Source organism: Hyaena hyaena, unplaced genomic scaffold (assembly GCF_003009895.1).
Source record: "Hyaena hyaena isolate Hyena2069 unplaced genomic scaffold, ASM300989v1 scaffold_28, whole genome shotgun sequence".
NCBI classification, from domain to species: domain Eukaryota; kingdom Metazoa; phylum Chordata; class Mammalia; order Carnivora; family Hyaenidae; genus Hyaena; species Hyaena hyaena.
The window spans coordinates 2,121,425-2,144,684 of NW_024080660.1; the positions used below are offsets into that span (position 1 = coordinate 2,121,425).

Below are 23,260 nucleotides of genomic sequence, written 5' to 3' on the forward strand. Positions count from 1 at the left end.
GATCCTGCGTAAGTATTTTAACAGTGTAATAAATAGAGTCTGCTCAGAACTTTGGCACTAAGTTCTGCTTTCCTGGTTTCAACACGGGGATCTAAGCAGTTAGCAGCTTGGGTTGGGGGTGTGGGGTGAGAAGAGAGTTGTGAAGAAATATTTAAATATATTGAAGCTGCCTTTCAGGCACAGGAATACAAAGCACTCCCAACCGAGTCTCCAGTTGTGGCCATGTCCTTGGCTTTGAGGTTTTCCATTCAGGCCTCCCTTCCCTGCATATGGTTTGGGAAAGAAAACACAGCGTCACCACTTAAATAGATTTGTTCTTGCTCTTAGCCAGAGTCAGGGAATGGTGGTGACCAGGTGGCAGGCAGGTGAGGCCTCTGTCCCCCAGAGCTTCACCAGCAGAGAGAGAACTTTGGGTCTGAGGAGAGGAACCTGGAGGCCCAGGACTATCAGAGCTTCTCTAGGCCATGACACTTTTTGATGGCAAACTGTCTCCACAGTTCTTTCCGGACTGTTCTGGCGATACTCCCTGGGCAAGGGTGATTTTAGCGCTATCGAGATGCCCCGCCTACTCCCCAGCTTGGGGTCTGACCTATCCGCTCTGAGACCAGTGGCTGTCTTCCCTTGTTTGCACAAGAACGAATGGCATGAAAGTTCTAGTAATAGTAATGGCGAAGGGTCACCGTGGAAGCAGGAGGCTAGAAGGTCTTCCTCCGACAGCCGCTCTTGGAGCACACTAACTTTGTGAGCCCTCACCCTGGGCAGCACGGGGATCCTGAGCTGCGTCACCCGCCCTGCTCACCACCTTTGCCACCCAGCGGTCCTACTGGATGTGCCTGTCCCTTTATAGGGCTGGGAGGCAATGCTCTGGCCGTCCCATTCCCGAAAGATGAGGCTGTGCCATTGTCCCTGCAAGCTCGTGGGGAGGGCCGAGGGGGTCTTCTTGCCATTGGCAGGAAAGGCCTCTGCCTCCTACTCCACAGCTCCTCTGACCTCTATCCTAGAACCTTCTCCCCACTCCACCTCTGCCCTCAAACTGAAGTCTTTCCCACCTACCATTCATAACATCACCTGTGATTGGGCTACTGAAGGCATTAATACTTGGAGATAAGGTGCTAGCCTACAGAGATTCCTTATCTCAGCCCCATTTCTTTTGTGAAGCCCTGTGAAGGCAAAGGAGCTGATATCCTTTCTCATTCTTTCTACATCCTTCTCATCCCACCCTCTGGAGCCTTAGCCAGGTGTCCTCCAGGGCAGGGGAGCATGTGAGCAGTCCTGGGGCTAGAAGCCGGTTCTCCCACATTCCAGGGTGAGTGACTCGGTGGAGGGTGTGCCTGCCTCAGGCTCCTTGGGGGCGGTCCCCTGAAGGGCTGGGGGGAAAATCCCACCACCAGAGCCCCAGGCTTTCCTGCCACCCTTAGCCTACAGGAGGGGCCCCTGGGCCCTAAGCCCCTCTCCTAGGCGCCCAGCAGTTTCGGGGACAAAGAGAAGATTCCTGGAGATGGACTTCTTAGTTCTCTGGCTGTAGAGTTAAGGGGGGGGGGGAGCAGCTCTAGAGGTGGAGCCACCATTTGTTTGAGTAACCATGTCACCCACCAAGGCCGAGGCCTAGCTTGGTCACGAAACATCCAGGGCTGTGGCATTAACAAAGGAAGTAGAGGAAGAGATACTCCTATCCTACATGTTAGATGCGTAAAAAACCAGATCTGGAAGAGATCTTAGGGATTCTTAAGTCCAAAAGACCTTGTCTTTACACATGGGGAAACCAGCAGACTCACAAGGCTGAGGTCACCTGAACACAAGCCTCCTGCCTCCTCCCTATTCCTCACTGCCCGTGCTCGGGGTCTCTGGTGGGGGTTTGCACAGACACGAAGGACTCGCTGCGCTCATAGGGAGGGCCAGGGTCTGGCCAAGCAGCTGAGCGGGAGGACCCTGCAGCCGGGATACACACGGTGTCTGGAATGAGCACCTGCTGGTAGGTGGCTGACTCAGCCCCACCACTTACCCAGCTCCGTGTGGCCCAGGCAGCTCACGAAAGCCCGCGGAGCTATGATGTTCTCATCTATCAAATGGGAGCAATCAGACATACATTCCTCACAGTGCATTTGTGAGGATTGAGTGGAGACTATGTTACAAGTGCCTGGCAAATGGTAATTACTGAGCGTCCCCTTTCCTTCATGGAATGCCGTGACCCAGGGAGTCAGGCTTCTGACCACTAGAGGGTAGCAGATGGGAGCTAGTCAACTGGACTGAGGGTGTGGAGCCCAGATGGGAGATCTGACGGAGGGATAAACACGACCATGCGGATTCCAGCACCTGCAGCAGCCCCGAGCCTCCTCCGAGGGCTCCGGCAGGGGCTTAGGGGCAGCCAGGCCTGTCCAGAAGTGGCTGCAGCAACCCCTGGGTCGGCAAAGCAAGCCAAGATGTTACCATCCAAGTAGATGCCAGTGGGGTGGGCCCTGTGGGGACTTTGGGGCCACTGGGGCCCTGAGGCTAGGCTGGCAGGCACAGACGGCCCCCACCCAGTATGAGCCTATGACTATTGCCTAGGTATGGAGAGGCTTCCAGCCCAAATCCCATGTGTTGTAGGAAAACTTCCTAAACCATATTATCTGCTCTCCCTGCTGGGCCCCCTTGTCCTCAGGTCTCCACCCATTTGGGGGACCAGCAGCCTTCCCACCCAGTTCTACCAGGTTCCCTTCCCCCTTCTCCGCACAGCCCATTCCTGGCCTGGCCCCCCTGAGGAATTTACTGCTGGAGGATGGCCGAAAGTACAGATGCCCACCACAGCGCCGCTCCTGCCACCCGCCCAAGTCAGTGCCCTGTGCCCAACCCCAGAGGGTGCGGGATGACAGACTCTGACAATCATTAAACCAGCTGGGCCTGATTTCCCAGCACCGCCTGCTAGGATCCGGGCCAAGTGGCACAAAATATGCAAATCACCTGGGGCCAGAAGCCCAGTCTAAAGGCCAGGAAATCCCCTCTGTCCAATGAGCCACCAGCTCAGGTTACCGCCAGGCGCTCTATAAAGACCGGGGGCTTGGGGAGGAGCTTCCACACGCCTCTATTTAGAGCGGGTGGGGGAGCGCGGGCCAGACACCTCGGAGCTACCTGGAGCAGCTTTTATCCTCCGGATTTCTCGCCAGCCCCTGTCCCTTAATCCCGCCTGCGTGCCTGCCACACCCACACCCCGCCACTCAGGTAGGACCCACACCTGTCATCCTCCCCCTGCCTGGGTCCTGGGAAACTCAGGGGTCAAGTGGATGGGTAGGTCTAAACCTACCCACTGCAGCTCCGCATTGTAGAGCCCCTGAGCAGGGCGTAGGGCAGTGGGGGTGTCCTGAAGGTCACAGAGGCACCACCTCTGGGAGGGACTGAGTGGCCCTGACTCTTCCAGTCCCACTCAAGGACCCGGGTGGGCTGAGGGGGCTGCCCAGCGGGAGGCCTGGTGTACTCTGAGATCTTGGAGCCCTTCTTGAAGAGATGGGGTCCAAAGAGATATTGACCTTCACGCCCCCCACCCCCCTGTTGGGGCTCCTTCTGCCCCAGGCTTGGCTAGAACAGGAGAGCTAGAGGGGAAGAGGACCCTGGCCCTCACCAGCCTCCACCTCTCTCCCCAGGTAGCCTCATGGCTGCAACCTGTGAGATTAGCAACGTCTTTAGCAACTACTTCAGTACTATGTACAGCTCGGAGGAACCCGCTCTGGCTTCTGTCCCCACTGCCGCCACCTTCGGGGCTGATGACCTGGTTCTGACCCTGAGCAACCCCCAGATGCCACTGGAGGGCACAGGTGGGTCTCAGAAGGTGGGATGGGGAGAGAGAGACATCCCTCTAAGAGCCTGTTAGATAAATGGAGACCTCAGGCAAGGAGGAGGGTTCCCCCCCCCCAGCAAATTCCAGCACTAGGAGCATGGGGTGGCTTGTAAGAGGCTGAGGTATTGGGGGTGAGGGGCAGTGCCCGGCTAAGTGAGGTGCCGGGAGAGGGTGCTGCGAACCCTGGCTCCCACCCCTTCTGCTGAGAGGCTCCTGCGAGAGGTGGGGGGGATTCACACAGAAGCCTAGATGGGCACTAGAAATGGGCTGTGAGGGGCTGGGTGGCTCGAGCTGACCTGACGCTGTGCCCGGCCCCTTGTAGAGAAGGCCAGCTGGTCGGGGAAGCAGCCCCAGTTCTGGTCAAAGGCCCAGGTTCTGGACTGGATCAGCTACCAAGTGGAGAAGAACAAATACGACGCCAGTTCCATTGACTTCTCGCGGTGTGACATGGACGGGGCGACGCTCTGCAACTGTGCCCCGGAGGAGCTGCGTCTGGTCTTTGGGCCTCTGGGGGACCAACTCTATTCCCAGCTGTGGGACCTCAGTGAGTCCAGGCCACCTCCTGCCCTTGTCTCCCTCTCAGTTGGGAGGCTGCTCTAGGGACTGGCCCGCACCCCTAGGCTGAGCTTAGCATAGCTGTGGGAAGGGCCTGGAGCCCCGGGCCAGTGGGCACAGAGAAAGAACCCCTGAGGGGAGAGGGGACCATGCGGTGCCAGCCTGGGCTCTGACCCCTCCTCCCTTCCTTATCAGCTTCCAGCTTTCCTGACGAACTCAGCTGGATCATTGAGCTGCTGGAGAAGGACAGCATGGCCTTCCAGGAGACCCTGGGCCCCTTCGGTGAGAAGCCATTTTCTCACTTCTCCCCCTAGCTTGTCCCATCCCGTCTCTGGCTCGCCCCAGAGTGCTAGAGCTGACCCTCTGTCACCAGACCTCTGTCCCCCCTAGCTAGAAAAACAGCAGGTCATTAGACCTCTGGGGGCTTAGTGTCCCTGCCTGTTCCTCCGAGCTCTGTCTGAATCCTGATCTCTTCTCAGACCAGGGAAGCCCCTTCAGCCAAGAGGTGCTTGAGGAGGGCCGGCAGGCCAGCCCCTACTTCCCCGGCAGCTATGGCACAGGGGCCCCCTCCCCCGGCAGCTCCGATGCCTCCACTGCAGGTAAGCACCCTCGTTTGGGCCACAGCCTCCCTTTCCCCCAAGTGCGCCTGAGCCTTTGGTTCCTGGCACTAGAGCTCAGGCTTTCCGGGGGAAACAGGAGCTGGCTGGGTGGCATTGCCCTGAGCCTCTCCGTAGCCCATCCCCCAGAAGGTGTGGGCTGGCAAGGGGACTCACTCTGACCCCGCCTTCCCTAGGGACTGGTACTTCCCAGAGCCCCCACTCCTCAGACTCCGGTGGAAGTGACGTGGACCTGGATCCAACTGACAGCAAACTCTTCTCCAGGGGTGAGTGGAGGGGGCCTCCTGGTCCCCATGGTGTGTCCCAACGGGCAGTGCCCATGGGGCTGGTCCTTGGCCTCATCCCTGCTCTTCTGTAGGGCTTCCTCCAAGAGACCCCCCCAATCCTTCCCCTCCTAACCGTCCACCTCCCTTCTCTTAGACGGCTTTCCTGACTATAAGAAGGGGGATCCTAAGCACGGGAAGCGGAAAAGGGGTCGGCCCCGAAAGCTGAGCAAAGAGTCTCGGGAATGTCTGGAGGGCAAGAAGAGCAAGCACGGTGAGCTTCTGGGGTTGCCCCCATTGTGCTGAGGCTGGGGCTGGGGGTGGGGCTGGGCACTGCTGGAGCTTTTTTCTCCTGTGTTTGCTGGCCGGACAGGCTGCTCCTCCCTCCCGCCATCGTGGCTGTGCACGGGGCCAGGGCTGTGTGGTACTGGTCACCACCTAACTGCAGAGTCTGGGCTGGTGGCCCTGGAGAGGAGGGGAAACAGGCTCCTGGAGGAAGGCCCATAGGACTAAAGCCCAGGTCACCTGCCCACCCACTCCAGTTCTCTTTGCACTTGCTCCGTCCTGCCTGCTGGGACACCCTTGGTGGTGTGAGGAGGGTCCTGGCAGGGCCCAAAGGGCCACGGCGGGGGCGGAGGGGGGGTGGCGAAGGGGCTCAAGCAGAGGACTGTGCACCAGCCAGCCACTGGGAACCACTGGGAACCACTGGGAACCACTGGGTGATGGCCCTGAGCTCCTTCTCGCCTCTGCTTTCGTGCATGCAGTCTCCCTCCCCCCCCACACTAGGCCTGGCTGGCTTCTTGTTGTCAAGGGGCTGTTTTTCCCAGGAAGCTGCCCCCTCGTCCCCCAGGCTGGGCCCAGCTCCCCGGTTCTGTCCTCGCCTAGTTCTCACCACCTGTTGGTGTGTTTGCTTTTTAACGGCAGCCTCCCTTCCCCCACCCCTCCCCACTGAACTGTGGGCTCCTCAAGGGCAGTGGTGTGTCTCAGCCACTCTCCTACCCCAGCCAGATATAGGATCAATATTTGAGCAAGTAAAACATCTGTGCTGTGAGAGATGTGGTCCCCGTCTAGTGCGGGGAGGGGACCGGCCCTTACATCACGCGGGCATCCATAGGCCGTGTGCCGGGACAGGCAGGGCCCACTGGCCTTGGAGGAGAGGGGTCACCCTGGACTGCTGACTGATGCATCTGGCCTTGTAGCCCCCAGAGGCACCCACCTGTGGGAGTTTATCCGGGACATCCTCATCCACCCGGAGCTCAATGAAGGCCTCATGAAATGGGAGAACCGGCAAGAGGGTGTCTTCAAGTTCCTGCGATCAGAGGCCGTGGCCCAGCTTTGGGGCCAGAAGAAAAAGAACAACAGCATGACTTACGAGAAGCTGAGCAGAGCTATGAGGTGAGCAGATGGCTGGGGTCCTCGTGACCTGGCCAGACCCTGGGGGGGGAGCCTGCTGAGGCTGCCCGGGACAGCTAGTCAGTGCTCCCACAGCCCTCTCCCTGACCACCGCCACACTCTGGCAGGTTTGTGTCCCTCAGAGTGAGGATAATAGCAGTGTCTGCTGCTTCACGGCCTAAAGGACGGCGTGGAGAGAGTAGGCTGGTGCAGCAAACACCACAAACTTTCTGGGGCAACGTTTCATTGCGCTTTCTGCAAGGGTGTCCTGAGGAAAGCTCTCCGTGGTGAAAAGGGCATGAGCCGAGGCCCACCGCGAGACGTGGCTCCCCACTTTTGAGTCAATGAGGTTGCTTGTCTAGACCTCAGTTTACCCCTGAATTATCGCTAAGGTTCCTTCCAGCCCTAAAATCTTGTGGCTTCATGATCAGCCCCAGGACAAAGCCATAAGATCTAAAGGAGCAAGGGTAAAAACCAGGTGCTCTGGACACAATTCTAGGCCAGAGTGCCACTTCGTCATTGCAGGAGGGAAGAAAAGAAAAGCTAGTAGGAAGTGGATCAGGATCCTGTTGCTCAGGCTGGGACCCAGGGCTACAGGTCACCTAACGATAGCTGGGCTAGGTGGAGGGCATCCGTGGTCCGAGGCTGCTCCCTAGCCGGGTACCTCTGACCACCCTTCGTCCCACCCAGGTACTACTACAAACGGGAAATCCTGGAGCGGGTGGACGGCCGGCGGCTGGTCTACAAGTTCGGCAAAAACTCTAGTGGCTGGAAGGAGGAAGAGGTTGCTGGGAGTCGGAACTGAGGGTCCGAACTAGACCCAGGACCAAACGCACGGACTTGAGGCCTGCGGCCCCTCTGGGGATGGGCATGCTCCGGCTCCGGCTGTGCTGTGGTGGACAAGCTGAGGCTCTGGTGTCCTGTCAGCCATCGTCCTGGATCTGGGGCTCACGGCCTCTCCTCTCTGCCCTCTTCGTGGAATTACGAGCCCTGGGACTTGAGGTGACCGCTCTTGCTGACTTGTCTGCAAGCGTAGCTTCTTCTACCTGGTGCGTCCTCAGATCCAACCCAGACACCAGCCATGGACAGCACCTTCCTCCTCCAGATGCCTGGACTGAGCCGAGGAGGACAAGGGAAGCACCAGGGGTGCTGTGAGAGAGGGGACGGGATGGGGTCCTCCTGAAACTGGTTTCTGGACTGCCTTCCACCTCCGTGCTTGGACTCCGCAGGCAGGGGTCAGAGCACTCCCTAATTTATAAATACGTCAGATGTACATAGAGATCTATTTTTTCTAAGACATTCCCCTCCCCGCTCCTCTTCCACCATGAGCTGGTGGCCAGACTTGACTGTTCTAGGCCCTTGGCCAGGCCAGAGAGGGGAAGGGAGATGCCGGGACCCTCAGGATGGGGCTTCTGGCTCCTTTTTCCTGTGAATGGAGGTGAAGACCTCCAATAAAGTGTCTTCTGGGCTTTTTCTAACCTTTGTCTTAGCTACCTGTGTGCTGAAATTTGGGCCTCTAGATTGGATAAGGTCATGGGGTTGGAGGAGGAGCCAGGGCCGGAGGTGTATGAGGCTAGAGGTAAAGGCAGAGGCCGACTTACAAAGTAGGGATGGATTTCCTAGATCATGAGGGTTGGGTTTACAGACCAGCCTGGGGGCTGGGAGGAAAGCAAAGGAAACAGGTGAGGCTGTTGAGGGCCGAGAATCTTTGCAGGCTTCCTGCAAGCAAGGGCATGAGCCTCAGCCTGCTCAACACTGGGCCAGTCATGCTGCAAGGACACCTTCCCCCAATGACCTTGGCCATGTCAGCCCCCTGGGCCCTCTTTTTTGCTGTAAGGCTGGGGTTTGGACCTGGTGCTCTCTAAGAAGTCTAGAATTGCATATCCAGCCTCGTGGGATAGAGGCTTCAGCATTCTGGCCAAGTTGGCCATAAACTGGGAAAACAAAATGGAGATGAATACTTGATGAGGAAGAATGGGGGAAGGAATAGACATTCGCCAGTCTAGTGTATGCCAGGCACTGTGCCAGGCAGCCCTTTATGCCACCTAATCTTGCCCCTCCAAATGAGATTGATCATTCCCATTTTACAGGTTCAGAAAGTGAGGTTCAATAGGGCCAGTGCCTCGGCCAAGGTCACTAGGACAGTACCTTGGTGCTTATAGTAGCCTTTCCCTGGGAGCGTCGCCAGGATTCGGGCTCTGCTCACATTATCCTCCATAGATTCCAGAACCGTGTTAACACTGTCTCCACAGTGATAGTGTAGCTGGGTTTTAGAGAGGACATTTTACTGACAGGTATATGTATGGTTCCTTAGGAAGATTGTCTTCTAGTGGAAATTTCCTTAAGTTTGAGGCTTCAAATTCCAGAGAGCACATCAAAAGGGCATTCTGTAAATTTGAAATGCTGTTTAGTTGTCTTAGAAATAGCAGATTATTAGCTAATGGATGTGGGTAAGGAGTTTAAAAAACCAGACGTGTGTGTGTGTAAGTGGGGCTTGCTCTGGAGAAACAAAAAATAGTAGAAAGCAGAGAAGTTGGTTGGAGAAAGTAGTGGGGTCATTACAGAAGCTAGAATCTTCTGGAGCAATTTTGGAAAAAAATTTCTTTTTGCTGTACCAGCAAGTTAAGTTAGTGGAAGAGAGAGTAAGGGGAAGGATTAGCCTCATAATGACCCGGGTTCCATGCCGGCCAGACCACTTCTCACCGGGGAGCCTTCGGCAACGTAGCCTAATAATGATCTCATTTCTTGGAAAGGAATATGTGTTAGACACTGTGCTAATTTCTCCACCCATGTTCTCTTGGGGGTCCTTACACCCTAAAAAGAGGGTACTCTGGTTGCCTAAAGCCACCTCGCCCAGAGTGGAAGATAAGCCTTAGGAATCTAGAGCACACCGCCCTGATCCTCAGTTTCTTCAGCTCTAAAAAGGAAACACTGGTGGTGGGTGGCTCTGAATTGAGGCGGGGAGCTGGAACTATGGGGGGCCGTCGGCTTGGGGGAGGGGAGCTGGAATGGAGCTGGGACTATGAGGCCAAGCCCCTTCATCCTCTGCCAGAGGGCTGGGAGGTGGCTATGGGCCCAGCACTACACTCTGACCTTTGTCCTGCCATTTTGGTTTATGAGGTGCTTTCCTCATCCCATTATCTCATTTGATCCGCACCACAGCCCTTTGAGGAGACTGGGCGTCCCCATGTCCCTGATGAGGCTAGGGGCTGGGCCAAGGTCACCCCCACCGGGCGGCGGACCAGAGGGCCCCCACTTCCAGGCAGTACTCCGGACGGCAGGACCTCCATGCTGCAGCTCTGTGAGGGGAACCAGGAGGGCACCTGGGCAGGGGTTGGGGGGCAGGGGAGGGCTCCTCTGCTCCACACAAGAGACATGTTTCTTTTTTTTTTTTTAATGTTTATTTATTTGTTCTTGACGGGGGGAGTGGTTGAGAGAGAGGGAGACCCAGAATCTGAAGCAGGTTCCAGGCTCTGAGCTGTCAGCACAGAGCCTGACATGGGATTCGAACCCATGAACTTGCCAGATCATGACCAGAGTGGAAGTCTGATGCTTAACTGACCAAGCCACCCTGGCGCCCCAAGGGACATGTTTCTTATTCAAGATGTCTTTTGCCCCCAAATTGCTCTCCACCCTCTCTCCCCTCAGGACACCACAGAGCCCAGGCATAGACCCCAAGGCTGGCCTTTCTCGCTCCTCCTCCTTGGTGTTCTCTCTGTCAGGAGTCAGCCACCCTTCCCCCTCCCCCCCAACCCTCACCAGCTCTGGAGCCCCTGGAGCCACTGAGCAGACCACCCCCTCCCCCAGAGATGGGCCCTGGCTCTGCCCAGGGGTTTGGGTCTCCTTGGGCGGGGCCGGGCTGTTTAGGTCCTGCCCTGGGCTGCTGGTCACCTCTTATCGGCTTCTGTGGGATCGGGTGTGCTGCTGGGCAGGTCGCAGGGAGGTCACCCCTCCCGTGTTTGGGTGTGTCTGCTGGGGGCAGGGGTGGAGGTGCTGGGCCTTGGCCCTGAGCCTCCCCGGGAGAGTTCCCAGATTCTCCCCACCGCCTACCCCTCCCCCAGTTCAGGGGAAGTCTAACTGCCTGCCCTCTTGGGCGAAGCCAGTAAAGTGGTTGTATTGTCGTTAAGGGTTTATTTCAGTCTGCTCTTTTTTTCCAGTTACCTGTTGACGAGTGTCTCCCCTACTAGGCTGTGGGGGCCTCTGGCCAGAGACCGGGGCTTACTCATCTCAGCACCGTGCACAGCGCCTGGCACACAGAAGGTGCTCAATAAATATTTGTTAAACTGCCCGGTGACTCTCCCTGCCTCTCCCTGCCCTGGCCACCACCTCCCCCTATGCACACACTGTCACATACTTACACACACACACACACCACACACAGTCACACCCACACATACACACTTGCACATGCTGGCGTGCGCTGAACACTCACACCCCACACACGTTCTCACACATACCACGACCTCACACAGCCATGCCGCTCCCATACCCCCCAGACGTGCATGCACATGTCACAGTCACACGTACACTCCTGCTGTCACAGCCACACACACACATGTCACCGTCACACCCACACCCACACTGGTCCCTCAACGCCCCAGGCTCGCCCTGTGGAGCCTCCTGTGTTTACACTGCTCATCTCTTCCCTCACAACTGAACCCCTTTGGGGAGTATTTCCTGCCCTCCTTTCTGTCCCCCCTTCCACCAGGGGGGCTCAGATCTTCCCTCCAGTCAGGACCGGTTGCAAAACTCAAAGGGCCCAGTGCAAAATGAAAACTTGGACCCTTGTTAAAAATGATTACCAAGGGGCGCCTGGGTGGCTTAGTCGGTTAAGCGTCCGACTTTCGCTTAGGTCATGATCTCACGGTTCGTGGGTTCGAGCCTCGCATCGGGCTCTGTGCTGACTGCCAGCTCAGAGCCTGGAGCCTGTTTCAGTCTGTGACTCCCTCTCTCTCTGACCCTCCCCTGCTCACACTGTCTCTCTCTCTCTCTCTCTCCTAGAAATAAATAAAACATTAAAAAAAAAAATGATTACCAATTCCCAAAGGCCTTCAGAGCAAGGCCCTCTGAACCCTGCACAGGTCACGTGCCCGTGCCCCTGTGTCCCACCAGCCTTCGGCGCGCCACTGAACTACCATCCATGCGGCAACCAGAAAAATACAAACAAGTTGCCAAGTTTTTACAATCAGGAAACACTTCACAGAATAACGTGGATTTCTCGCTTCTCTTAAGAAATCAGAGGATCTGGCGGAGCTAAGGCAGAAGCAAGTCCTTCCGTCCCCTATATGTGCTCAGGTTCACCTCTATTGCCACCACAAAATACCCATGTGGGCCCAGAGGTGAGAAGTTTGCAACCTTCGGTTGAAAATATCTAGGGAGCCTGGGGAGTTCAGTGGGTTAAGCATCTGACTTTGGCTCAGGTCATGATCTCACGGTTCATGAGTTCAAGCCCTGCTTCGGGTAGGCTTGAGCCTCACTTCGGAAAAGCCCTGCTTCTCTCTCTCTCTCTGTCCCTAGCTCACTCGAGCGCTTGCTCTCTCTCTCTCAAAAGAAAAACAAAAAAGAAAATACCTGTGCCTGGCCCCCACCTACTGCTCCCAGACTAGGAGCTCCTTCTGTACCCCCTCTACCTGGCAAGATGATGGCTTGTTGCCAAGGATGTCAGTAAGTAAATGGATGATGGCAGTGGGTGTGGGCGGGGGGAGTAGTCATACTCACAAGTATGGAAAGCCAGCCAGCTCCTACTGTGACAGCCCGGGGCAAGGACAAGAGCCCCCTGATACTCGCTAGGAAGTATCACATTTTCTCACTTCCAAGAGCATTTTTGGTCCAGTTCAGTGCATGGCATATAATGGGCACTCATGCCCACTGGAATCTCAGTGCCTGACCCTCTGGGCTGGCCATGGCTGCTTAACCCAGAATGCCCCAAAATGCCAGGACTTCCCAGCAGTCTTGACCCATCCAGGTATCCTCCCTGCCAAGAGAGAAGGAGAGCTGGCCTTATTCATCTATGCAGTAGCTCTTCATATAGTGTTTCTTCCCTTAGCCCACCTCTTTTCAGGAAGAACAGGGCCCAGCATCAGCCCCCACATCATAACCATGTACCAGTGATTTGTAGAATAGAGCATAAGATCCAGACGGACAAGCCCCATTTTACAGATGAGGAAACTGAGGCTAAAAGAAGGAAGGTGACTTGCTCAAAGTCACATAGCACGCTGGTGCAGAACCTGAGATCGATGTGGACAGCGGACCCCTTATTAGTTACCTACTAGGCGCCAAGCAGTGTGTCACATCTGTGCTTAGCGTACCACATTCGTTCACTCCCTCAGTGAGTGCTCACTGAGTGTCTGCTGTGTGCCTGGCTCTATGCTGAGAGACCCCGCTGGGAAGAGGTCCCCCAAGGATTGTAGAGCCTGGTCTGCAGCCTCAGAAATTCCCAACTCATGCACATAAGCCTCCCAACAAGTCTGCAAGGTAGGATGAGCCCCTCGTTTCACAAATGAGAAACTGATATTTAAAATTTTTTTTAATGTTTTTTATTTATTTCTGAGAGAGAGAGACAGCGTGAGCACGGGAGGGTCAGAGAGAGAGGGAGATACAGAATCTGAAACAGGCTCCAGGCTCTGAGCTAGCTGTCAGCACAGAGCCCGACGCGGGGCTCGAACCCACGAACTGTGAGATCATGACCTGAGCCAAAGTCGGATGCTTAACCAACTGAGCCACACAGGTGCCCCGAAACTGAGATTTTAGAGAGATAAACACACAAGTCAAATTTTCAGAGCCAGTAAGTTTAGGAGATTAGGATTTGAACCCTGGCTTCCTGACCCTCTTCTCTCAATCCACAACAGACCCTGTTTTGAGAGGCGCTGAACACTACAAATGTCTCCCTGTTTCCTTGTGCCTGAAATCCTATCATTAGATGCACACTTCCAGAGCCCTACTGACTCACAAACATGGGGTGTGTGTGTGTGTGTGTGTGTGTGTGTGTGTGTGTGTGTATTAATTTAGACCTGCTTTTCAGGAACTTCTTGATCCTGTAGGAAAGATGGAGGGTGAGTTTTCAGAATTTTTTCCCCCAGGTTTTTAAAAAATGTTTTAATGTTTATTTATTTTGAGAGAGACAGAGTGTGAGCGGGGGAGGAGCAGAGATAGAGGAAGAGAACATATGAAGCAGGCTCCACGCCCTCAGCGCAGAGCCTGATGCAGAGCTCAAACCCACAAACCATGAGATTATGACCCCAGCTGAAATCAAGAGCCAGAAGCTTAACTGACCGAGCCATCCAGGTGCCCCAAGTTTTCAGTTTCTGAGATACTCGTGGGGCCATCTCTTGAGAGTGTTGCATCCTCATTCTTGTGCCCTCCTCCTTCTCCCCTCCTGCTCCATGCAGGGCTGGGCCAAGGTGGCAGCGGCAGCAATTAGCCCAGCTCAGCTGCCCGTTACTGGAACCTTTGTGTCAACTCTGGAGCTGATCCAGGAAACCATGCCCAGTGTCCTGTGTGACTCAGCCTCACCTGCCCACCTCCACACCTGCGCCAGCCTCAGTGACCCACGCTGCAATGCTGAGGGGAAAGTCCCAGCATCCGTCGGTCCATCCCTCCCTTACCCTAGGTGTTTGCAAAGCATACTGGGATTTAGAGTCTTGATAACACAAGCTTGGTTCCCTGGTTGATTTCTAGCCAAGACGAAATGCTCCAGGCAGGGCCAATCCATAGTGGGGGTAGGAAAACCGGAATGCACGGAGAATGCAGACAGAAGCATTTACTCTCTCTTCTATCATTGTTTGATAGGAGAGCAGCTTAAGACCATGGAAGATACTACCTTTCTTATGGCAAACTGGCAAAGAGTAATAAGAACGTTTCTGATATCTAGAGCTGGTGAGGTGGTAAGGAAACTCAAGTTTGCCATAAACCATTGGTCTAGGGGTGAATTAGGAGACACTTTCTTTTTTTTTTTAAGTTTATTTATTTTGAGAGAGAGAGTATGAGTGAGGGAGGGGTGGAGAGAGGGAGAGAGAATCCCACGCTCGATGTCACAAACTGTGAGATCATGACCTGAACTGAAAACGATGCCTAACCAACTGAGCCACCCACGCACCCTGCTGTGTCCATTTTTTAATTTCCACCATTCTTCTTTGACTCTTACGACTTTCCTCTCTCTGATGAAATTCCCTATCTGATCCTGCACATCATCCACATTTTCCACTAGAGCCTTTAACATTCGGGTTATCTATAAATCTGGTTCTATAGGTTACATTGTTTCTTGACAGTGGGATTTTTTTTTCTTTGATATTTTTGTATGTTTCATAATTTTTTATTAAATGCTGGACATCTGTGTAGAACAGTAGAGACTGAGATAAGTAGTTTCTCCATATGGCTGCAAATGGGTATGCCTCCCCTGATAAGCAATTGGTGTGTGTGTGTCTGTGTGTCTGTCTGTCTGTATAGGGGCGTTGAGTCAATCTGGTCAGGAGCTTAGTTGAGCTTGAGCTTTGCTGCTGCCATGGTTGGTTATCTTCCTCGTACCACTGGCTTCACATCCCTCCACCATTACCTTGCTCTTGGTGCTGGGTTTTCTCAATGTTTCTGCCCAACTCTCAGCTTTCAGCCTTCCCCATGCACCTGTGCCCAGGAGAGCTCTCTCTCTCTCTCCACGCAATCCTACCACCCTCGAAGGTAGATGCTATTGCTTGTTCCCGCAGGCCTGTCAGCCTGGTGGCGTGGGGAGGGGGTGGGTCAGGAGGGTTTTGTTGTCCAAGCCTCGTCTCCATATTAGACAGGTCGTGTGTGTCTGGGTGTCGGAAGTGGGAATTTTTCAACAATCCTGTCTCTCCTTCCTGTGGCAGCCCAACTCTGCCTTGTGTCAATGGCAGATCTTGCGTGGGGAAGAATTTTCTGCCTCTCCTTCAGCGGTGGGAGACCTGTAATGCAGGGCTTCTTAACCTTGACACATTGACATCGTGAGCTGGATAGCTCTTTGTTTTGGGGGGCTGTCCTGGGATCTCAGGAAGTTCACCAGTGTCTCTGGCCTCTCCCTACCAAATACCCATCCCTCTTCCCCAAGTTGTGACAACCAAAACTATCTCTAGACAGCCAAATGTCCCCTGGGGGGCAAAATTATTCCCCACCCCCAGAATGGCTACTTTAACAGGATTCTGGTCCAGGACTGTTTCATGCTCTTTCACAGAGGTGAATAGTTGTTTCTTTTATCCTTCCCCTCCCCGCGGGCAACAGATTCGCTGCCCCCTCCTCAATAGCTGAAGGTTCTCCTCCCCTTCCCCTTCTTCTTATCTTCTTCCCTCCCTCCCCCATCTCCTCTTCCTTCTTTTTCTGCTTCTTCTGGGGGAAGGGTCTGGGTAGGGCTTCCTGCCTTCCTTTAGCGCAGGCCACCTTCCCACTGCTGAGGGAGACTCTCTCCAGTCTCCCGCCTGCCCCCCCACCCCACCCCCATGCTCTCTCCTGAGTCCCTGGGAAGGTCCATGAAGCGTGCACAGAGAGAGCTAACAGCCACAAATGTGCAGCTCCCAGGGACTCTGTCGTGTCACACCAGCCCTCACTCAGCCTTCAGCTATTTATTAAAAATATCAGCAATGTTCTTCCCCACGAGTGGAGCCGGGTGTGCGTCCCCTCTCGCTTTGCCTCAAGGCAGTCTGATCTTGCATCCCAGGTCTCCCTCGACGGGCCTGTCTCTCCTTGGGCTCTGTGTTACTGGGTTTCCCTGTGCCCCCAGCTCTCTGAGAGGTTCCAGAAAAGTTCTGATTTTGTAGTTTATCTGATTGCTTGTCTTTAGGGTGGGAGAAATGCCTTTTTCAGCTTTCTAAATCCTGCGTGGAAACATAACCTCTGCTCAGTCTTTATCCATATGGAGGTGGCCCTGTATCATGTGCTGCGTGTATTGGTTCTTTGAGGAGGGCTTCAGACGTCTTTGATAGTCTTAAGAAAAATAGAAATCCTTTTCCCGACCCCACCCCAAAGCGCACACATGCACGTAGTTTTGCCTACCAGCGAATTTTCTCCAATGGGCTCATGGCATCTTTGTCGTTATTGTTGTTTTTTAAAGATTTACTTATTTATTTTTGAGAGAGAAAAAGTGCAAGTGGGGGAGGGGCAGAGAGAGAGGGAGAGAAAATCTCTAAGCAGGCTCCACACTATCCACACAGAGCCCGATGTGTGGTTCGAGCTCACAAACCGTGAGAGCATGACCGGAGCCGAAATTAAGGGTTAGACGCTTAACCAGCTGAGCCATCCAGGGGACCCCCATGAACATCTTTATTTCATTTCTAGTGACTCACCCTCCAGATAAACGTTCATGTTGATACAAGGATAATCACTGCAGAATTCTGGGGAAAATAATAAAAGACTGGAAACAAAAAGTAAGTCATTTTATTGAGTGGTTATTATGTGTCAGATGCTCTCAGTGTTTTGTGCGTGCAGACTACATCTTCACGACCACCTTTTGAGGTGGGTCTCTATCATCCCCCACTTTATTGATGAGAAAACTAAGGTGCAGAGAACTAAGGCCAGTTACTCAAGGTTTCACAGCCAGTCTGAAAGCAGTACTCAAACTCAAGCAATTTGATTCCAGAGCTTATGCTCTTAAGCATATCTAAATGTGTGGTAGGACTGTACTAGTTAGATAAATCAAATTGAGTTAAAAAGAATGCATACATTCCTGCGGACCAATTTCCAAAACAGATTAAGTGGAAAAAGCAGATAAAAGCAGATAATAACAATGTGTATAATTTGTTATGCGTTTGGCAGGGCGTGTGCGCAAGAAAGAGAGAATGAGAGAGAAAGACTCTCTAGAAGGACACGGAATGAGCTGATAACTTGTGTTTCTTCTGGAATAAGAATAGGAATAGGGGTCAGTGTGGATGAGAAAAATACTTTTTTTTTATTTTTTATTTTATTTTATTTTATTTTATTTTTTTACAAATAGTTTATTGTCAAGTTGGTTTCCACACAACACCCAGTGCTCATCCCCACAAGTGCCCCTCTCCATTATTTTATTTTTTTAAAATTTTATTTATTTATTTTGAGAGAGAGTGAGAGAGCATTTGAGAGAGGGACAAAGAGAGAGAGGGAGAGAAAGAATCCAATCTTCTGGGCTGGAACTCATGAAGTGTGTTATGATTTACCTGGACTTAAACCAAAAGTCAGACACTTAACCAACTGAGCCACCCAGGTGCCCTAAAGAGACTTTTTATAATATTACCTATTTGCACTATTTGAATATTTAACTGTTTATAAGTATCCCTTTTAAAATGCTTTTAGCGTTGTTTTTGTTTGTTTATTTTGTTTTTAGTAATCTCTATACCCAACATGGAGCTCAAACTCATGACCCTGAGATCAAGAGTCACATTCTCTTTTGACTGAGCCAGCCAGGTGCCACCCTTTATTTGAAGCACAATGTCTCATTAACCTCACAATAGTCATATGAAGTAGAGTTATGATTTCCAGTTCACAATTGAGTAAACCAAGATTTAATAAAGCTAGGTGACTAGTCTCTGATTGTACAAACATTAGGTAATAGAACTAGGATTTGAACCCAGTGTGTCAGACCCAAGTCCACTGCTCATGCTGTAAGGTGTTATCTCCCTGCGTCTGTCTTCACTCACCTGTTCTTTCATTCCTAAAATACTTAATTAAGCATGTACAATGCGATTATCTGGGAGAGTTCCCTGGCTTCAGAGCTGATTAATATTCTCTCAAAAGAATAAACTCTTCTCCCTTCATCCCAGGTTAGCAAAGAGGAAACTTATGGTAATACACAATAGTGACCAAGGTCTGGGGAGACCTCCACTGTCCTACATTGCTGTTGAAGTACAACATTGTATAATTCTCCTGGAGAACTGTTGGACCAAAGCATTAAAAATGTACAAGACTCCAACCCAACTATTCGACTTCCAGGAATATATTTTATTATTGTTCTTAATGCTTATTTATTTTTGAGAGAGAGAACACATGTGAAGGAGGGGCAAAGACAGGGGCATGGGGTGGGGGTGGGGGGCTGGTGGTGGACAGAAGGTCTTTAAGCGGTCTTTGTGCTGACAGTAGAAACACGCTGTGAGGCTCCAGCTCACCAACTGTGAGATCATGACCGGAGCCAAAATCGGGCGCTTAACCAACTGAACCACCCAGGCACCCCAAGGAATATATTTTAAACAAATAATCAGGTAAGTACACAAAGATATATCTGTAAAGAGGCTCATGGTATCTTGATAATAACCAAAATGTCCAAAGACACGGGATTTGTTAAACAGACTGTCACATGCATACAATGAAGCACTAGGCAGTCACAAAAGCCCGATATATGAATATTTAATGACATGGAATTTTGTTCATTTTGTTCATGTTCATGTTCATGTTAAGTAAAGAAGGTTTATTATAGGGGTGCCTAGGTGGCTCAGTTGGTTGAGCATCTGACTTTGGCTCCGGTCATGATCTCATAGTCTGTGAGTTCGAGCCCCGCGTCAGGCTCTGTGCTGACAGCTTGGAGCCTGGAGCCTCCTTCGGATTCTGTGTGTCTTTCTCTCTCTGCCCCTCCCCCGCTCATGCTCTGTCTCTCTCTGTCTCAGAAATAAATAAACATTTAAAAAGTTTTTTTTAAAAGAAGGTTTGTTGTAAAATAGTATGGACAATGTATCTCAATTTTGGTTTTTAGATGTAAAGATAACTACAGGGTATGCCTGCATAGAAAACAGCTTGAAAGCACGTACATCGACTTGATAACAAAGGCCACCTTTGGAAGGTTAGATTAGGCATGACTTTTCCTTTTGTTTTTATACCTTCCTGTACTGGCTGAATTTTCTTTTACAATAAGCCTGCATTGCTCCAAACCTAAAATAAGAGACGAATGCCTTTTCCAGTTTGAAAAATAAACATTAGTAATTGAAAAAAAGTAAAACAACACATCTAATATATGGGATAAGTTCACTGGAGTATGACTCATCTATTTACAATCTAAAATACTCTGCCTGCATTAAAAATGATGATTCATTGAAGAATCTGCTGTGTGCCAGACACTGATGATATAAAGGAAGCAAGGACAAGGCCAGCACTCGCCTCCCATCACGAAGTCATATGAGTAAGCAGGTGTTTACCACACACCGGGATTCCTAGTGTGATGAAAGTAGTTACCAAGTGATATTGAAACCACAGAGCTGGGCACAGAATCTGGAACTAGGTGTGAGTGGGAAGATGAGCGGAAACTTGCCAGGGCCCAGAGATAGGGCTCAACCAGGCTGAAAGAACATCATGTGCCAAGGTAAAGGTGCACAAAATGGTCCCATTTATACAGAGATGGGTAAGAAATTAGGTAGGATCAGAACAGAGTATTCCAGGCAGCCATGACCAAAAACCAAGGCACAGAGGTTTGTAGATGATGAATTGCTTTGTTAGATCCTGAGGGTTATGGTTGCTACTTGAGGGCGTTGAGGGATTTGTAGCGGGTAATGGAGTCATAACTGCTTTATGGAAACATCCCAACAAGAGTGGTGTAGGGGGTAGACTGATAGGGTTGTGTTGAAGACAAGGACACCAGGTGTGTGGGATCAGGAGACCCACGCACGTCTAACGTGCAAGACTGTGAGTGATGAATGTAGGAGAGCAGAATCGAGAGAACAAAAAGGATCTGACTTAAAGGATGGGTGGATGGGACTGTCATTCTTCAGGACAGAGAGCCGATGGGCTGGGGAAGACGCTGATCTGACCCCTGCTCTTGTTAGTTTGAGCGGCTTGAGATACTCAGCACACGATGTGCAGGAGAAATATTTGAGCCAAGAATACAGGTTTTAGGGTCATCAAACATATACAAGATAGCAAAGGCTAAGGGTTTGGATATCACTCGGGAAAAATGTGTAGAAAATAGAGAAGAAAAAAGTTCAAGGATAGAGCTTCTGGATATTTAAAGGCCAGATGGAGGAGGCACCTGGGTCAGTCAGTTAAGTGTCTGACCGGCTCAGGTCATGATTTTACAGTTTGTGTGTTCAAGCCCCATGTCGGGTTCACTGCTGTCAGCTCAGAACCCACATGGGATCCTGTTTCCCTCTCTCTCTCTCTCTGCCCTTCCTGTGCACATGGGCATGCTCTCTCTCTTTCAAAAATAAATAAACATTAAAAAACAATAAAGACCAGATGGAGGAAGAAAGGCTGCTTGACTGAGGAGATGAGATCAGCAAGGTAGGAAGAAAACAAAAACTAAGAAAGGATGGTGTCACAGGGGCCCCAGGAATAAAAACATCAAGGTAGAAATGGTCAACAGTATCAAATGTCAAAGGAAGCTTAGGTAACATTTTATCAGAAAAGTGCTTGGGTGCCTGGGTGGCTCAGTCGGTTAAGCGTCTGACTTCAGCTCAGGTCATGATCTCACAGTTTGTGGGTTCGAGCCCCCCTCAGGCTCTGTGCTGACAGCTAGTTCAGAGCCTGGACCCTGCCTTGGATTCTGTATCTCCTTCTCTCTCTGACCCTCCCCTGCTCATGCTGTCTCTCTCTCTCAGAAATAAATTTTAAAAAAACTTTTAAAAAATAATGAAAAGAAAAGTGCTTCTGGTTTGGAAATATGGGTGAAGAGTGGTATAATTGGGGCTGTAGAGATTATAGTAGTTAAGAAAGAAACAAAGTGAGGAAATGAAAGCAGGGAGTGTTCATTCATTCAATGAGGGTTTGTTGGGCATCCTCTAGGAGTTGGATGCTGTTCTGGGTACTGGGAATATGTAGACTGTGAACAAGACAGAGAAGAAGGTTACTGTACTCATCAAGCTCACAGGCTGTTTCTCCAAGCTCTTCAGGGATGTGGACTTCTCTAGTACATTTATCGCGATGAGCACTGAGTAATGTCTAGAATTGTTCAATCACTACCTTATACACCTGAAACTCACATGACACTGTACATTAATTATACTGGATTTATTTTTAGTATAAAGAAAAGAACATGGACTGCTCTTTGAGAAGTTGGATGTCACTGTGAATGAAGATATAGATAAGTTTTAATTTTTAATACAGGGACATTGGACCTGTCTATATAATAAAAAGAAAAACTCAGTGGATAATAATATAGAGCATTTTCCATATGTAAGAGAGGTTGGGGTTTCCCAATCAAATTCTGAGAAATAAAACACATTTTACAAGACCAAGGCAGATGGAAGAGCAAAATATCATATGTATTTCTGATAAATCTGACATTGGAGAATATGGATTTTACCTGTAAGCAGAAAGACTGAGCTTACAATTAGACAGACTCATGCATGCAGTCTTGAAGGCAGCAGACATGTTCTTCTCCACACCCCAACCATGCTGAGCCTTACCCTGTAATAATTAGACATATAAAAGCAAAACAGGACTTGTACTCTCTCACTCCAGAGAGAAACAGGGAGGTAGGGTCTGGGCTATATGTATTCTGTTCATGCTCCCCAATTTCCCAATCACTCCATCCTGCCAGGAAAAATGAGTGAGGGGCATAGAAAGTTCAGGCATGTTATCCTCCCAAAGAAACAGCAGGAATCAGGAATAGGTATTCCCTCTTAAATCCAGGTACTCTGCTCATGGATAATCTGATTTAAACCTTAACAACCCTATGAAGCTGAGATTACCATGATCCACATTTTACAAATGAGAAAGTGAAGCCTAGGTAGGCTGAGTAATTGCCTAGTATCCCAGAACCAAGTAGGTGACAAGACCCGACTCTGGACCCAAGTATCCTGACTCCAGAGACCTGAGTCTTAGCTCCTAATCATTAATGTCATGGCACCTTGGTCTTTCAGGGGAGAGAGAGGGTGAAGAATGGCTGATAGATCAAGGCTCTATGAGAAGGAGAGAGCATGAAGTCAGAACACAGATGGAGGAGAAGCTGTGGGACAGGATGCAGGCACCCCCTCTCTGACTGTGGCAGGAGGGGAGGGTACAGATGGAGGAATTGGAGGGTCTTCTCTTTTGATGGCTTGTTTCTCAGTGAAAGGCTGGGTGCAATTGTTTGAAAACATATGTTGTTCCCTTAGATACAATCAGATCTTAGTAAATCTACTGAAGAGAATGCAGTGGAAGAGACTGTGTCTTCTGAAGCTTCTGAACTCTGAAGAGAGTTCCCACCTGGTTCTTTCGCTTGAACACTTGCTCCTAGGACCCAGCCACTATGCTGTGAGAAAGCCCAAGTCACATGGGGCAGTCACAAGTACGTGTTCTGTCCAAAAGCCCCATCTGAGGTCCCAGACAACAACCGGCATCAAATGCCAGACATATAAGTAAGGGAAGAGTTCAAGGTGACTTCAGCCACAGCCACCATGTAATTGCAACTGTATGAGAAACCCTAAATGAAAACCACTTAGCTGAGCTCAGTCAACCCCAAGAACCTTGAGAGATAATAATAATAAAGTGGTTGTTGTTGTTTTAAGCCACTAAGTTGTACAGTGATTTCTTATCAGATAACCAGAACAGAACTGGAGGTATGACACTACTGTAAAAATAATAACTCTTGGGATACCTGGGTGGCTCAGTCAGTTGGGCGTCTGACTTCGGCTCAGGTCATGATCTCATGGTTTGTGGGTTCAAGCCCCGCATCAGGGTATGTGCTGACAGCTCGGAGCCTGGAGCCTGCTTTGGATTCTATGTCTCCCTCTCTTCTACCCCTC

The 23,260-nt window shown here is 51.2% G+C and overlaps 1 protein-coding gene across 1 annotated transcript; it reads left to right on the forward strand.

The window, feature by feature from the left end:
- The first annotated feature begins 3,113 nt into the window (after positions 1-3,113).
- ELF3 (E74 like ETS transcription factor 3) lies at positions 3,114-8,116 on the forward strand. Its single transcript, XM_039227580.1, has 9 exons — positions 3,114-3,198; positions 3,618-3,788; positions 4,134-4,355; positions 4,562-4,648; positions 4,846-4,965; positions 5,160-5,249; positions 5,404-5,520; positions 6,446-6,641; positions 7,329-8,116. Exons 2-9 carry the CDS (start codon positions 3,626-3,628, stop codon positions 7,441-7,443), a joined length of 1,110 nt encoding a protein of 369 aa, XP_039083511.1. The 5' UTR covers positions 3,114-3,198; positions 3,618-3,625; the 3' UTR covers positions 7,444-8,116.
- Positions 8,117-23,260: the final 15,144 nt, after the last annotated feature.

Excerpts from the sequence above, each read along its gene's own strand:
- ELF3 (XM_039227580.1), top strand. The coding sequence starts at position 3,626 with ATGGCTGCAACCTGTGAGATTAGCAACGTCTTTAGCAACTACTTCAGT. Across the intron at positions 3,789-4,133 it reads GATGCCACTGGAGGGCACAG|AGAAGGCCAGCTGGTCGGGG; the intron begins GTGGGTCTCAGA and ends GGCCCCTTGTAG. Across the intron at positions 4,966-5,159 it reads CTCCGATGCCTCCACTGCAG|GGACTGGTACTTCCCAGAGC; the intron begins GTAAGCACCCTC and ends CGCCTTCCCTAG.